The 16927-nt window shown below is 43.1% G+C and overlaps 1 protein-coding gene across 7 annotated transcripts in view; it reads right to left on the bottom strand.

Annotated features, from left to right (window-relative positions):
- Mettl8 (methyltransferase 8, tRNA N3-cytidine) overlaps positions 1-16927 on the bottom strand; it is a 69079-nt gene that overhangs the window by 43115 nt on the left and 9037 nt on the right. For all 7 annotated transcript variants that reach the window (XR_007588747.1, XM_050122130.1, XM_050122137.1 and 4 more), the window contains exon 2: positions 482-636. Coding sequence is in view for 6 of the 7 variants with exons in the window: in XM_050122130.1 (XP_049978087.1) it covers positions 482-624 (143 nt within the window). In the remaining variant the exon portion in view is untranslated. The remainder of the gene's footprint in view (positions 1-481; positions 637-16927) is intronic.

Below are 16927 nucleotides of genomic sequence, written 5' to 3'. Positions count from 1 at the left end.
ACGCTGGCTTCTGGACTTCTACAACCTAGATTAGATCATCAACTTAAAAAAAAAAAAATCCTTCCTTGCTGGGTGTGGTGGTGCATGCCTTTAGTACTAGCTCTCAGAAGGCAGAGGCAGGTGGCCTCTTAAATTCAAGGCCAGCCTTGTCTACATAGAGAGTTCCAGGGCTACAAAGAGAGACTCTGCCTCAAAAATCAAATAATAAAATTCTTCCTTGGGAATAATGTGAAAAATATATCTAAAAAACATATACAATATCAAATGTAAAAGTAAAAATTGGGCCAGCGAGCTGGTTCAGTGGGCAGAGGTGCTTGGCGCTAAGCCTAATCAGAGCTGGATCTCCAGACCCTACACAGTGGGTGAGGAGAAAAGAGTTCCCGAAGCTGTCCTCTGGCCTCCATGTGTACCCTGTGGCATGTGCGCCCCAAATAAATAAGTAAATAAGTAAGTAAGTAAATAAATGCTGGAGGAAACTCACCACATGTTGTGCTCGAAAACTTTGGCTGGATCAGTTAAAATCCGTGACCCCAGAGGGGCCACCGGGTGGACACCACTTTGGCATCTGTGTGGCGCCTTCCCTTGCCTCAGACGACAAATACAGTTTCTCCAAATCACATTCATGCTAAACAGGACCTGCAAAGTCACACACAGGTAAACGAATTAGTCAACAAGGACTAACCAAAACAGTTTGCCAAGACCAGGCAAAGACACAACAGAAGACGAAAACCACAGATGAACTTCTTTGAGGAACACAGATACAAAAATTGTCATCAAAATAGTTGCCAACCAAATTTAGGGAAACAATAAGAAGTTTATACATTATGACCAAGTGGGCATCATCCCAAAAGGCAAGGTTGGTTCAACATAATAATTCAATAAATATAATACAGCATACAAATAAACTTAAGGACAGAAACCACATAATTCTTTCAACTGATGCTGGAAAGTCATTTGATAAATTTCAACATGTGTTCATAAGAATAATTCTGGAGATTTCAGGAATAGACGCAACATGTCCCACAGGAATTAAGGCTATCCCAACAAACCTGTAGCCAGCATTATTGTAAGCGGAGACAAGCACTAGCCCAACAAACCTACAGTCAACGCTACAGTATACGGAGCCAAGCCGAGAGCATTTCCTTAAAATCAGGACCAGGACAAAGGTGTCCACTCTCCCTTCCCTGATAGAGTACTCCAAGTGTGAACTGTAGCAATGCGACAAGACGGAGGCATAAAACAGATAAAATAGAAAAAGAAGAAGTCAAACTACCCCTATTAGCAGACAACATGGTTCTTTACTTAAAAGACCCTATTGGGTCCCCTAGGAAACTCCTAGACCTCATGAACACCTACAATAAAATTGCAGAATACAAAAATCAGTATTTAAAAAAAAGATTCCATATGTAACACAAATATACTCTCAGAGAAAGAAATTAGGAAAACATACCATTCAAAATTCCTTTCAGATTAAGTATTTAGAAATATATCTAACAACAACAACAAAAAAGGTCCGTTACAGACCTACTTCTAAAAAAGGAAATCATAGAGATTCCAGATGATGGAAAAACCTTCCATGCTCCTGGATCAGCAGTTAATACATGTATACTTTTAAGAATGGTCTATAAGCCGGGCAGTGGTGACACATGCCTTTAATTCCAGCGCTCGGGAGGTAGGTGAATCTCTATGAGTTTGAGGCCACCTTGGTTTACAAGAGCTAGTTCCAGGACAGGCTCCAAAGCTACACAAAGAAACCCTGTAAAAAAAAAAAAAAAAAAAAAAAAAAAAAAAAAAAAACCAGTCAATAATACTGTTGCAAGTATATTTTCCCATACAACATACGTGTTTCAATTTTAGCTCAAGAGAAGAATCATTAGTTGAAGGTGATATTGACAATTAAGTTGACAATTTAAATTGTAAAGACTATGCCATCGTAAGTTTATTCCGGTAAACATGTCACTCTCAAGCCTTTATGGGAAAGTGTTCAAAAGACAGTCTTGGTGTACACCGCGCTGCTGCTTAGCGGTCCAGGCGCTCCTCACAGCACTCAGCCTAGTACTGTAGCCAGCCCATAGAAACGGCGCTAGGTGACATGTATACAACAGGCACCAAGGCAACAGGCATAAAACCAGTAGTAGTGAACACCCTTTCTATCCTGCTGAAAATGAACTTCGGAATGTCAAAAACATCTCGCTATACTTTCACAACGATTTTCAAGGTTTTTCCTGTGGGGATTTAGTCAAGCAGTGAAGGCTGGCCAGCTCCATCAGCGAGCAGCAGCCAGTATCTGCCCCAGCTCTTGGTTTGTTGCCCTCCTCCCGCCTTTACCATCAGGTGTCTTTGTTCTTTCTGCAGTCAGCACTCCACACAATACCAATGAAACTCTACCTACAAAACTATCTTTCTGCATTAAATATATTCATAAAATGCCCTCTAATTCTGGAGAGCAGAAACTGATCACACCCACAAAGACCGGTAATTCATGCTCAAGTGCAAAATGATACATACAGTGGCTCCCATCCAGGAAAGCCTAAATGTGATTCCAGCGATCACGTGACACTATCTGCTGCTCAGTAAAGGGAAGGAAGGCAAAGCTTCTCTCACTGTAAATGACCACACACAAAAAGTCACAACCAGACTGGCTCTGAGCAAAATGTCAGGAGTATGAGCCTTGCAGGCTGCTGGCTGGCAGTCAGAGCTCAGCTCGGCCAGGGCCTGAGCATGTGGCAGCTTCCTTGTTTAGGCAGCTGCTTCTTTAATTAACCACACTGACATCTATTTCTTTCATTTCCTTATCATATTTAATAACCACATCTGGTGCTGCACTATTTATCTTCTTAATTAAATAAATAACTAATATATCTAACAGAAACATAAACATCTTTTAAATTCATAATTTTAATGTATTTAAACTTCTCAAGCTAAACTGCCAGCTTCTAGAAGTAGAGAGCCCTGCTATTTGTGGATTGTTTGATTGACTGCATAAAAATGACATAAAAAAATAAAAAGACCTCATAGATACTGAAAAACTAAATGGCCATTATAGACAATTTTTATTCATTTATTTATGGGATAAATAATATTGAAAAACAACTTACCTATAATAACTTTCTAAAACATCACAAGTAAAAAAAAAACCCTCAAGCAGGACTAAACTTATTAAATGAGTCTATAATTTAAATAAAACCAGGACCATGACGACTAGCACATATTTAGTGTGTGTGTATGTGTGTTCATATACATGCACATATAGGTGAAGAATTAATCAGAGAATGCAAGTTCTGGCAAAGAGTTGAGGAAACTGGAACCCTTACACACTCTGATAGGATGTAAAATGATGCAGCTGCTATGGAAACAGTATAGTGAACTTCCCAAAAAATTAGACCTAGAGCCAGCGATTCCATTTTTGGGTATACATCCAGAAGGAAGGAAAGCAGGGAGAGACGGGAAAAGATGTTTGTACGCTCAGATTCACAGTGGCACTGTAGACAGTGAAGTAACCTGAAGTGCTCTCTGGAGGAGGAATTGGGAACACCCAAGGCTGTATTCTGACACAGGTTACAATACAGCTGGATCTTAAAGAAAGACACTGGAGCTAGAAACAGGGCAGTAGCAAAAGCACACATGCTTTACTGGGCCTCTTAGGAGGCTCCTAGAGCAGCCAGATCATGTGACAGAGTGGGGAGGTACTTGCAGCGGGGAGAACGGAAAGTGCAAAGGCTAGCAGGCACAGGTCAGCAATGGAAATGGAGTAACTTCGGCAGACTCAGGTGTATGTGGGAGGAGCAAACCTAGAGCGCTAAGGCCAACACAGATTTCCAAAAGTATATGTTCTTCCCATGTAGGGGGATGCCATGATGAAATTCAATACCTTATATGCTAACCTCAAATTTAATTTTAAAAAGTACATGTTCACACATACGTACATACACTCACACAAAGGGTAACTAAGTGAGATTTCACTACATACATGCAGTGATGTGAAAATGTCTTACCGCACACCTTAAAGATACATAATTGTAAAAGGAAGCTCGTCAAATATGGTGGCACATGCCTGTAATTCCAGCACTCAGGAGGCTGATGTAAGAGTAGCGAAGGTTTAAGGCTAACCTGGAGAAACCATGTCTCAAAAAGCAAAGCAAAACAAAACCCACATACACGAATCAAAAATAGAACAGCTAGACCAGGAAACTGAGTGCAGTTTCCGCTGAGGAAGAAGAAAAGTCCTAGAGATGGGTGCTGGTGACGCTTGCCCAACATGAGTGCTCAATGCCTGCAAACCACACCCTTAAGACGGATTAAAATGGGAAATCTTCTTTTAGGTGTATTTTCCCACAATAAAAACAAACAGCTTTCCTACAAAGAGAGCTGCAGGCCCACACATCCTCACTAGTGAATAACAAACATTTAAGAAAAACAAAAACCAATACCAACAGGACCAAATCCTACAGCAGATGAGAACGCTTCTCAGCTCCTCTTTTGAGGCCAGCATCATTGGGAGAATTAAAATGAGTTTGTATGGAAAAAAAAAAGGTTTGAATATGGCCCCATCATTATGGTACAATTTCCCCACAGACAGTGCTTCCCATTAGATTTTCAGATTATAAAGAATTTGCTAGGGATAAAATTTGAGGCTATCAAGGAGGGAAAGCTAGGGTTTTCTGAGCATTTCTTATTACACTTTAATTGCCGAGGCTGATACAGTCATGAGCTGCATAGCAATATGCTGGTTAGAGACAAATTGCATATAGTAGTTTCCCTAAGATTACAGTGGGAAAAAAGGTTATAATGAAAAAAAAAAAAAAAACAACCTTCCCACCACCCAGTATTTTACCACACCTTTCCTATGTGCAGCAGACAAAGACTGTTGCGGTACAGTAGCCATGGCAGCAGTACCGGAACACTGTTCATAGGTTTATTATCTAGCAGGATGGCTACAGCATACAGCTTAGGTAGAAAGGGAGGCTACAACATCTATACTGGTGTAGTATATTCTATTGTGCTCATAACAATAAATCATCTACTGATGATTTCTCAGAAGGAATGCCCATCGTTGGTGAACTGTATGTAGTTTATGCACTCCCGTTCAGAGCCGGGGAATCACACAGCCTCCTTAGCTGCTGTGAGCTTTGCTTACTTTTGCAGCTGGAAATGTGGCTCTAACCCTTCACTTAGCTCAAACAAATGTGCCACATGTCACCAAGTGGCCTTTCTTTCCCTTCCTCTATCCCATTTTCAGCTTAGCACCTGGCAGTGATCCTTCCACGTGAATGCTGTAAGGGCCAAGGTGAGCTGTGAACAGGAAAACAACATTAGAGCCCTTTAGAGCTCAAAGACTTCATAGCCAGCTGGCTGAAGCAGTCTTTAAGGAACAGAAACCCAGGAGGGAGAGAATGCTCACACAAGCACCAGATGGGCAGTGTCATCACCAATAGCATTGGTTATGCTACCAAAGTCACAGAAGTATACAGTGATTATCCAACTGGCTTCCTGCCAGCTCTCGGTGTAGGCAGCTGTGGTGGTCTGAACAAGAATGGTCCCCACAGGTTCATATATGTAAATGCTTGGTCACCAGGGAGTGTCACTATTTGAAAGGATTAGGAGGTATGGTCTCATTGAAGGAAGTGTGTCACTGGGGGTGGGCTCAGAGGATTCAAAAGCCCATGCCAAGCCCAGAGTCTCTCTCTTCTTGCTGCCTGTAGATCTGGATACAGAACTCCAAAACACTTCTTCAGCACCACGTCTGCCTGCATGCTGCCATGCTCCCTGCCATGATGATATGGACTAGCCTTCTGAAACTGTAAGCAAGTCACCCCAATTAAATGCTTTCCTTCATAAGAGTTGCTTTTAGGGGGGCTGGAGAGATGGCTCAGAGGTTAAGAGCATTGCCCGCTCTTCCAAAGGTCCTGAGTTCAATTCCCAGCAACCACATGGTGGCTCACAACCATCAGTAATGGGGTCTGGTGCCCTCTTCTGGCCTGCAGGCATACACACAGACAGAATATTGTATACATAATAAATAAATAAATTTTTAAAAAAAAAGTTGCTTTTTAGTCATGCTGTCTCTTCACAGCAATAGAATACTAATACAAGTATCTGCCTACCTTAGAATTTGAGGGGAAAAAAAACCCAATGCATGAAATGGCTTGGGTCCAGTAAAGGGTGTGACAAGCTGAGGACAAGATGGTCTGATACCCACTGGCCTGTGGCCAACCACTGGGCCAACCACTACCATCACCACAAACTTAGCGGAGCAGCAGCCCTGATCAGAAAGGAAACAGCTTGCTCCCGTTCACAGCTCTTGCCCAATGCCTGGCCCTCTAAAATGTATCTCCCTTTCCAGTAATCTATACAACTGCAGACCCACACCAACTACAGCACAGTCTACTGGGGCTGGTAAAATGAACTTCATACACATAAAAATGCTTCTCATGCCGTGTGTGTGAGCGAGTGAGTGTGTGCGTTTTACTGGGGCTTAAGTCCAAGGTGTTAAACAAGGATTTTACCATTGAGCTATAGTTCTGACCACACACACACACACACACACATATAAAAAAGCACTTCTGGAATAACTGCTAATTTTATGCTTGTAAAACAATAGTTTTATTTGCTTTACCTTTTTTTAACTAAAAAGGAAGGTTTTAATGATAGAAAATAATCCATTATAGATTTTGCAAATTGAAAAAAGGAATTAAATCACCAATTCCAATTCATTGTTCATACAAGACTCAATTTAAAAAAAAAAGTTAGGTATGTCATATGTTCAAGGTACTGCTCCTTGAAGTCCATGATTGTTAGTTAAGACCCCGGGATCAAAATCTATAAATGCTCAAATCTTTCACACAAAACAGGAGTGTTCTTGGGAAAGCTATGTACAACCTCCCTTTAAGCTTTACTTCAGTTTACTTTTTTCTTCTGTGTGTATATGTGCATGTATGTCCATGCACATGTGTGCCTGTGTGTGTGCACCTATGTCCAAGCACACTCATACAAAAGACAGACAGGAACATTGGGTGTCATCCTCATTCTCTTAAGACGGCTTCTGATCAAACCCAAAGCTTTCTCTTGGGTTTGCTGGCTGGCCAGTGGACTTCTGGGACCCCCGTCTCTACCTCCCAACACTGGAGCTGCAGGCACATATGACCATGCCTGGTTTTTATGTGGATGCCTGAGGATTCAAACTCGGTCCTTAATCTTGCACTAAAAGTGTTCCTACTCACTTAGCCGTCTCCCTCCCTGACTTGTTTTTCTGAGCCAAGGTCTCTGTCTGGCCAGTGAATCCCAGGGACCTTCCTGTCCCCATCTCTGTGCACTAGCATTAGAAGCACAAGCCACTATGCCCAGGATTTAGGTTTTTGTTTTTTGTTTTTTTTTTGGTTTTTCGAGACAGGGTTTCTCTGTGGCTTTGGAGCCTGTCCTGGAACAGGATTTAGTTTTGTTTTGTTGACATGGATGCTTAGGACTGAACTCAGGTCCTCGTGTCTATATGAGAAGTACTTTAGTTACAGAGCCATTTTCCCGCCCGACTTTATCTTTGTTGTACTGAGGACACTGGCTACAAAGCGGAAAGCCAGGGCCTAAGCTCTTCCTCCATCTGCATATCCCCCAGATGGCTTACAATGCTGAATCCAAAGTAAATGTTGTAGATACAATTACTATACTATACAATGGAGGGAATAATGGTAAGTAAATTGTATATATTCATTGCAGAGACAGTCTCCACCCCTGCCCCAAATTTATTTGTTTTGTTTTTTGGCATGGTGTTAGAGATTGAAATGAGGGCCTCCTACATTCTAGGCAAATGCTCTATTGCTGAATCATAGCCCCTTCCCGGACCCCCACCACTCTTTAAAACATTCTTTCTGAGAGGGCCCACTAAGTTACTCAGGCTAGACTTAAAGTCAGTCTGTAGTTCAGGCAATCCTTGAACTCTAAATCTTCCATGAGCCCCTGGACAACCAGGCCAGTTCCAAATACTTTTTAAGATTTATTTATTGATCATGTATACAGCTCTGCCTGCATGTATGCCTGCATGTTATAAGAGGGAACCAGCTCTCATTGTAAATGGCTGTGAGCCACCATGTGGTTGCTGGGAATTGAACTCAGGACCTCTGAAAGAACAACCAGTGCTCTTAACCTCTGAGCCATCTCTTCAGTCCATTCCCAAATATTTTAAATCACAATTAGCTGTAACCTCCATTTCCATCAAAGGGTTTTATTTTAGGGGGGACACCAATAAAGGACAAAGGAAATGCATGCTCTGAACTGGAATAACAAATTAAATACAGTCACGTATTACCCAGCTAGAAATTGATAAAATTTGATTCCAAGGCAAGCTGTCTAAGTATAGAGGTCATGTTCCCTTCCCCATGCTCTGTCCTTTTTTGTTAGGACAGTCTTGATCGATCGATCGATCTATCTATCTATCTATCTATCTATCTATCTATCTATCCATCCATCCATCCATCCATTCATCTAGCTACTCATTTGCCTACTACTTTTGAATACCATAAATATCAAAGGTATCCTAGTACTGATTCTTGGGTTTTCACCCAGTTACTAATTTTTTGCAACTGACTTAAGGAGGATCAGAGGTCCTCCTCTCCCTCCTCCTCTCTCATCTCTGTAGCTTCTCCTGGGCCTTCATCAAACAGCCAACAAGGAATGCGGCTGGGAGTCCCCACCCCACATGGGGAGAGTTCTTTCTTCCCCAGTGCTCAGCCCTCAAGATACCCGCATCCCTGAAAGAAAGCGCCATTTTACCACAGGTTCTTCCACCGAGCAAGCGGCACAGCTAGGGAGTGGAGGAAGGAAGAAGTCTTAACTTCCCTGATGGTTAAGCTTGATCCTAACTTAGGGAGATGTCAGTGCTGAGAGTAACTCCAAGAAACAGAGCAAGGAATCCCATTTGTGGCAATTACCCCTGGAGCACTGAGCTGCTTCCAGGCAAAACCTATTTGTACGACTCCCCAAGAATGATTCCCAGTTGTCTCGGCTCCCTGAAACCCAAGGGAGAGAATCGTGCTAATCACATGCTCCATGTCTGCCCGCCACTTAAAAGTGAACTCCCCTTCAGAGTTTCCAGGGTTCCGAGCCTCTTTTAAATAAACAAATTACCTCTGTAACTGTTTAGCTTTCTTCTCAGCTGGGAAGCTGGTAGAGCGGTTTCCTTCAGAGGCGCAAGCGTCATCTAGACATCACCTGAGAGGCTAGCACTAACGAGAGGGAATTAAAGTGCTATTGCTGCACTATTTTGGAGAGTAAAAGCCGTCAGGTGAGAAACACTTAAGTATCTACTGCACTCCGGCGAAAACTGAAGCTTCAATTAACCCGGGCACTCTCAGAGAACTCCGAGGGTGACCATTTGCAGGCAAACAGCTCCGCAACTCGCACATCTTGTTTTAATCTTTCTTTGCATGATTATAATTTCGGGGTATAAATAAGGTTATTAGCAAGAACAGAACAACAACAATAATTACAGTAAGTGCTTGCAGAGCACTTTGATCATGCTATGACGTCAGTCGCCCTGCAGCTTCAAAATGGGAATCTCATGGTTAGTGTTTGCTCAGCAGGGCTGTCCTGAGAGATGGCTGCATCATGCCCTTTCCCACACAAAGGGAAGCTGCGAGGACTCAGGAACAGAGAATAAGTTTGGGATTTCAGGAAAGCCCAATCCAAAATTTCTGAAGGGGTTACTATTTTAATCACTCTGGGAGTGCCAACGTATACATTATGCTAGCTCAGAATAAAACTGGTTTAAAGTCATCTAATTGCCATTCTACATTATCTATGCTACGGTAGCATTTGGAAGTATTAGCCAGTTTGTGGGCTGATAAATGGTCCTAAGGCACACACACGCCTGCTCATCTGTTAGCAGCCATTACAAGTGAGATAAAAAACTCATGTGGACAAGATCCTGGAACTCTGCTCTGCTTTCACTCCCTGTAGAGGTTTCTATCTTTAGGTAAACTAGGTAGCAGGAGATACTTGTACCCATACGCAAGATTTACTTGGTCATTCATGTTTGGACTGCCCTTATCAATAAGACTGTCCTAGCTGAGAACAGAATATTATAAAATTTCCAGTCATAAATGCATATTAGATCTAAAAATCTTTATATCCTCAATGAATAAAAGTGTCCAAATGAATTTATTTCTACAAATTTAATTTTTTGTTTTTTTCGAGACAGGGGTTCTCTGTGTAACAGTCCTAGCTGTTCTGGAACTTGCTTTGTACACCAGGCTGGTCTTGAACTCACAGAGATCCACCAGCCTCTGCCTCCCAAGTGCTGGGATTAAAGGTGTGCGCCACCACTGCCTGGTTATTTCTACAAATTTAAATTAAGATGAGATTCACACAGGCAGAGACACTGTGTAAGTTCTATTTTAAAGAACTAGAATTGCTGTGGGGGGGGGGGGGCTCACATCCATAACCCCAGCACTGAGACAGCTGAGACAGATGATTTCAAGTCTGAGGCCAGCCTGAGCAACGTGAGTTCCACGGCAGCCTAGGATATTCAGGGAGACCCTATCAAAACAAAAGAGAATGCTATAGAATTACAGACAATCTCCAGGAAAGGGAAAGCCTCAGAGAAGCGCGGTGCTGTGCTAACTTGAGTAACTCTGGAAGAGCAGAATCTGCAGGACTAAAGACAACAGGCAATACAGCTCTCAGTGTGGTAGCTGAGAAAGCTCAACAGCCCTGAAACCAGCACCAGGAAACCGGAATTCAGCGGCTCATGAGCAGATGGTAAACGGCAGAAACCAGGTTTCTCATACTGGAGTGGGAGGTCAGAGACAAAGAGGGGAGAAGGTGCCCTACTTCCAAAACTCCCAGATTCGAACTGAGATCATCACCATGAAGGCATGTTTAGTTTGATATAAACAGATGTAAACACAAATAAAGCATCTGCAGATGTGTGCATTTATATACATGAATCATATGTACCCATTGTAACCATTAGTCTTCATTGTCAACTGGACTGCATTTGGAATCACTGAGGATCACATCTCTGGGCATGTTGTCTATGAGGGCATCTACAAAGAAGCTGAACTGAGGAGGGAAGACCCACCCTAGATGTGAGAGGCACCATTTTGCCAATGGGGTACTCGGACTGACTAACAGGGAAAATGAGCAGGACAGACTGATGAACAGGCTACAGATGCAATGTCATCCGCTAATTCCAGTTCCCATCACCATGCGTGCTTCCCCCACCACGGTAGACTGGAATCCTCAAACCGTGCCTGAACAAACTGTTCCTAAATTGTGGCCCAAGGCGGGTGTTTTCCATAACAAGAAAAGGTAATGAATACAGAAAACTGGCTTCTAGAGGGACAGTCACCGTGATGAACCTGACCGTGAGGAACTGGTTTGAAGGGAGAGTGTGAAAGAGGTTGGAACTTCCAGCTAGAGAAGTCCTAGACTCTTGTAAGCAGAATTTAACAGGCCGTTCTGGTGGGAGTTTGTATTCATGAAGCTTCAGAAGGGTCAGGATTCTACTGGGAACTAGAATGGCAAAAGATCACTCAGGTTCTATATAAATGGGCTTGGCCTTAGCACAGCATGATAGACATTCAAGGTGAAGGCAATTATGAGTAAAGAAAACCAATACAGTGGAAAGGGGCTACGTCCCATGGTTATTTAGCTGGATTTTCACTTGAACCAATCCCACCTTTATCTCCCCCGACTCCCTAGTGTCCTGTGCTAGCTAGGCTTACGTCAACTACACACAATCTAGAGTTATCTGAAGGAGGAGCCTCGATTGAGAAAATGCCTCCATAAGATCCAGCTGTAAGGCACCCCATCTGCAATGCCCTGGTTTTTGTTTTGTTTTGTTCTGTTTTTTTTGCTTTTAGACAGGGTTTCTCTGTGTAGCCCTGGCTGTCCTGGAACTCACTCCGTAGGCCAGGCTGGCCTCGAACTCAGAGATCTACCTGCCTCTGCCTCCCTAGTGCTGGGACTAAAGGCTGCACCACCACCCAGTGAAAGGCATTTTCTTAATTAGCAATTGATGAGGGAAGGCCCAGTCTGTTATGGGTGTTGCTACCCCTGGGCTGGTGGTCCTGGGTTCTATAAGGAAGCAGACTGAGTAAGTCATAGGAAGCAAGCCAGTAAGCAGCACTCCTCCATGGCCTCTGCATCAGCTCCTGCCTCCAGCTTCCTGCTCTGTTTGAGTTCCTGTCCTAACTTCTTTAGATGATGAACAGCAATATGGAAGTACAAGGCAAATAAACTCTTTCTTCCTCATCTTGCTTTCTGGCTGTGGTGTTGCAACGCTGCAATAGAAACCCTAAGTAAGCAATCTCCCTTACTGAGCCAACAAATTCCTACAATCATTTAAATCAGTTTGAGCTTTCTGTTACCTATCACTAAATTTGGTCATTCTTTCTTTTTCCCACTTGAAACAAAGCCTCAGGCTGGCCCAAAAGCCTGACCTCTATCTCAGCCTCTGGAGGCTGAGGACGCTGTTCTGCAGTGGGGCGTTTACCCTGCGTGTACAAGGTCAAGGTCATTTCCCTGTAAATAAGCAATAAACAAATAAATGAAAGCCTACTTGGAGAATGGGGTGGGTTGGTGAATTTGGTTGTGGTTGCAGCCCAGGTTTAATAGAAACAAGGGGGTGGGGAAGAGACAGGAGAAAGGGTTTAGTAATTAAGTTTTCTAAATTGGCTACCCTGTGTCTCCTAGTAACAAAAACAGTAACACTGTAACAACGAGAAGAACAATCTGTTTTGAGTGAGAGAGTCTTTCAACACAGCTAAGACCACAAAGCCATAAACATCTATGTAAAGGAAACACTTGGGCATTGAGAAAAGCCCATAATGGAATCCGTTCACCACCTTACCGCAGTCTTCTGAAAGGCAGCCGGCACAGCTCCCCCATGGGCACATCTTCTCAAGTAGGCTTTGTCAAACAAAGGTTCCATGATAATTTCACTGGGTTTTTATTATGATAATAATCTAAAAGCGGAATCAACAGGAGCACACGTGTAACTGCTGCTCCGTTTCAACGCCTCTGTTTGCATTTATGATCTTGTTGGCAACAAGCAGCACAGATGTAATATGTAAATGATGTAATATGTAAATGATGTAATATGTAAATGATGCATCTGAGCACAGAGCACACTGTAAAAAGGCTCCGCAGCATTCTGAATGGAGAAAGGCGGTGAGGGAATTGAGCAGACACACAGCACACAACAGCACAGATGGGCTGAAGTCAGAAGAACCTGTGCGGTGATGCCCAGTGCCTTGTTTATAACGAGAGCTGCAATTTAGCCTCTGTAGAAAAACAGCAGTCACACTATAAATGCCGTTAGTCTGAGTTTATTGAGTTTGTCATAGTGTTTGTACTTATTCCGATTTTATGGCTGACTGAATAGGCGCTCTACACACAAAGAGCACATACATACCTAGATCTGTGTTTACAGATGAATTAGTAGACACATTTTACGTGAACCCAGGAGTCTTTGAAGTTTTTCCTTGAAACCATTCCTTATTTCTCAACGTGGAGAAATACAGTGTTAGGAAATTCTGTTCCAGAAGATTCTACGCTTCTCCTTAGTAGGAGAAATCCTCCACGTGGAGCAGGAGCACATGGAACTGAAGTGGTTTCAGGTTGATGAAGGATTTGGCCTGAACTGCATCCATGGGTTGTCACTGATATCTTAGCTTGACAACTTCCAGCATGATACTTGGATCATTTTAGTTTCATTGATAAAATGTTGTATGATTATTTCAAATTGTAGGAGGCTTCCAGGAGGAAGTGCATAGTGGATAGGGCATGGGCATAGTGCTGGGTTCGTGGCTTTTTGATGCTAGCCAATTAGTTTGGCCCTCCTTAAAATGTCCACAGGGTTCTACAGATATAGGACCAAGCTTTCCACAGGAGGCTTCTTAATGTAAAGAGCTCTAATTAGTCCCAGCTTCCCAAACAGGCCAAAGACCAAAGACCAAGCTATTACAGTGGGCTGCGAAAGAGTGCAAAGCCGATAACAGGATCAGCCCCGAGTTCAATCTCCTGTTTGATCACCTATTATCCCTAGGTTTTGGAAGACGTACTTACTTTGCTTAAATATAGGTTCATATGTAATTCTTTTAAAAAAGAATTTTATTTATTTACTTATTTATTTGTGTGTGTGTGTGTGTGTGTGTGTGTGTGTGTGATGTGCACATGGAGAATGGAAGGAAACTTGAGGAAGTTGGTTCTCTCCTAACCTTATGGGTTCCGGTTCCAGGAATTGAACTGAGAGCATTAGGCTTGGTTCAAAGTACCTTTCCCTTGGAGCCAACTGACTGGTCCTCCATTAACATTTTTAAAGGATACCGCTTAAAGCTTGAAGAAGAGAAACACAATAAAATTAATGAATAATTAATCCCTACCAACCACTGCGAGTAATTAGGTGTTGAAGGGCTCAGTTGGACAAGTCAAACTGACAGTAGCCAAGGCTCTGCTGCAGCCATGCAGGCAGAAACAGAAAGAGGAGGCAGCTGTCCTGTGCTTCATTTCCCCTAAGGGTGAAGATCAGGTGTGTCTAGCATGGACGAGAAATCGTTAAGGAGCCAAGAAAAAAATAAAGGCCTATCTATTATAGACCTCTGAAGCTGCGGGTGGGGTGGGGCAGAATTGAATAACACAGAAGAGGAAGCATCTTGGAAGACATCCCCTGGAGAGTCCTCCGACTGGAGGTCCTGAGCTGGGAATGCAGCTGGATGTATGACCATGGCTGTGATCTCCCTGAACACTTGTGACGCACCAACTGGGCCAGCATCTCCCCAGACACCTTCCAGGCAAAGCTTCACAGTCCCTATGTTTCACCCTGAAAGGTCACATGTGGGATGTGGGCAGAGAGCCCTCGAGTCAAGGAAAGAACATAGGCATTTACTGCTTGACACATAAGAAACCTTAGCCTCAGAAGCCATAAAAGCTAAAATGACAACCCCGGACATCCGAGAATAGCTCAGGGCTGGGCCCCATAACTCAGCTGTGGAATACCTGCCTAGCAGTGGGTCCCTTGGCCTAATCTCTAGCACTTCAAACAAAAAAGTTTAGAGAAGTCTATGAATTATAATGTCACGACAGATAATGAGTCTACTAGTTCCATTTCATCTCATGTACGAAGTCTTAGCATCTCTGGCCTCTGGATGGTCTTACCCCTAAAATCACTTGTGAGACAGTGGTAAGGGCTCACAGGGCGTTTTCTCCTTTTCCTCCTAGAGACGGTCTCCTAGCTGAGGCTGGCCTGAAACTCCACGTAGCCAGGGATGACCCTGGACTTTATCTTCCTGCTTTGCCCCCTGAGTGCTGGGGTTAGGGGGACTGAGCCACCACTTCCACTTTGAAACAAACGGTGCTGGGGATCGAACCCGGAGCCTCACGCACACTAGGCAAGCACAACAGCAACACGGCTACATCCCATTCTAAGCGCATCCTCTACAGGAACATTTTAAGTGGTAATTAAGATACCAGGCTAGTTCACACATGCTTTTTTAAAAATCCATAATGTGGATGAAAAGAAATGTGTTTGTTTATTTCAAATGGCCTTAGAAAGCTGGCAGATTCCATTTTCCCAGATAGCTGAACCGCTGCCAATCCATACTGCCTGGGGCAACTTGAATCTTATTTAACACAAAAACAATCTGATTAAATGATGATTCTTTTAAAACAACAATAACAACAACAAAACAAAAAAACCTGCCGGCCTTCTCCCTGTTGCCTGAGAACACAATGGGCGTGCAGAATGCAACACTGACTAAACCGAACCTGTGAGCAAAACAAGAGCCTTGGAATCATCATAAGAGATCACAGTTTCCCCCAATAATAAGGGCATAATGGCTCGGAAAACCCATTTCCGGAGCTACACCCAGCAGCCCATTCCTCTCTTCCAGGGTCTCAGCCAGGCAAGCTCTTGGCAGTAGGACAATGTCCTCTGTTTCCTGAGAGCGTTGCTGTTCTTTTGCTACAAATGTATAAATTCCCAAAGTATCCAGCACCATAGATGGATTCATTAAAGTAACAGTTTCTGGGATGCTCTGCTTCCTTAACCAGTCTTCAACAATCAGAGCTCCTAAATCCAGCTCAGGGCACACACTGTAATACCGTGAATGACGGGGCCCTCAGTGCATGCTGTGCCGGAACAAGCCAGAGCTATCTGCATATATGAGCTGAGAGTTTTTAAGAATGTTCTTAAAACAAACACGAACACACACACGCACACGCGCGCGCACACACACACACGCACACAGCAGGCTGGCATACAGGACTGGCAGGAAGAAAGCTGAGCTGCTCTGCAGAATAAGCATGAATGACAACGTCAATGAAAAGACAGAATGTGAGTTTCTGGAGGTAAAGATTCACAACTGCAAAATGAAAGAAAAAGTAAATTCTCTCTAAAATCATCTATAAAATTGAAGTAATTCCATTCAAAATCTAAAAGTGTTTTGGGGGGAGCTTGAACAAGTAATTTAAGGATTCATTTGGAAAAATAAGCATACAGAAGTACCAGGAAAGTACCAGAGAGAAAAAGGGTGATGCGGCTAGGCTGGGCTGGGCTGGGCTTCAGGGCAGTGCCATGGCAGTGGGCTTGTTGGCCAGAGCCTACAGCACTCTAAGTAGTCCTGGCCATGTATCTAATGCTAAGATGGAGCTCAGCAAATGCAACAGGTTAAGAAGTCCAGAAACTCATCAAAATACATGTTAAGAAGACTGTCTGTAATAGTGAGTGTTTTGAATCAGTGCAATGATTGAATAGAGAGCAATGGCTTATTCAAAGAAGTACTTTAAGAAAATGGCTACCTGCCATTTGGGGGAAATATTATTTCTCTGCTCCATATCAAACATGAAAACTGCAGATAAATTGCACTTTGAACATAAAGCAATCACATCTTTTTTTTTTTTTTTTTTTTTTTTTTTTTCTGAGACAGGGTTTCTC

Source organism: Alexandromys fortis, unplaced genomic scaffold (genome assembly GCF_014885135.2).
Source record: "Alexandromys fortis isolate MF-2015 unplaced genomic scaffold, M_Fortis_MF-2015_v1.1 scaffold_8_9099976_23576923, whole genome shotgun sequence".
NCBI classification, from domain to species: domain Eukaryota; kingdom Metazoa; phylum Chordata; class Mammalia; order Rodentia; family Cricetidae; genus Alexandromys; species Alexandromys fortis.
Note: the sequence above shows the minus strand (reverse complement) of the source record. Positions and strands in the feature narration are given on the sequence as shown.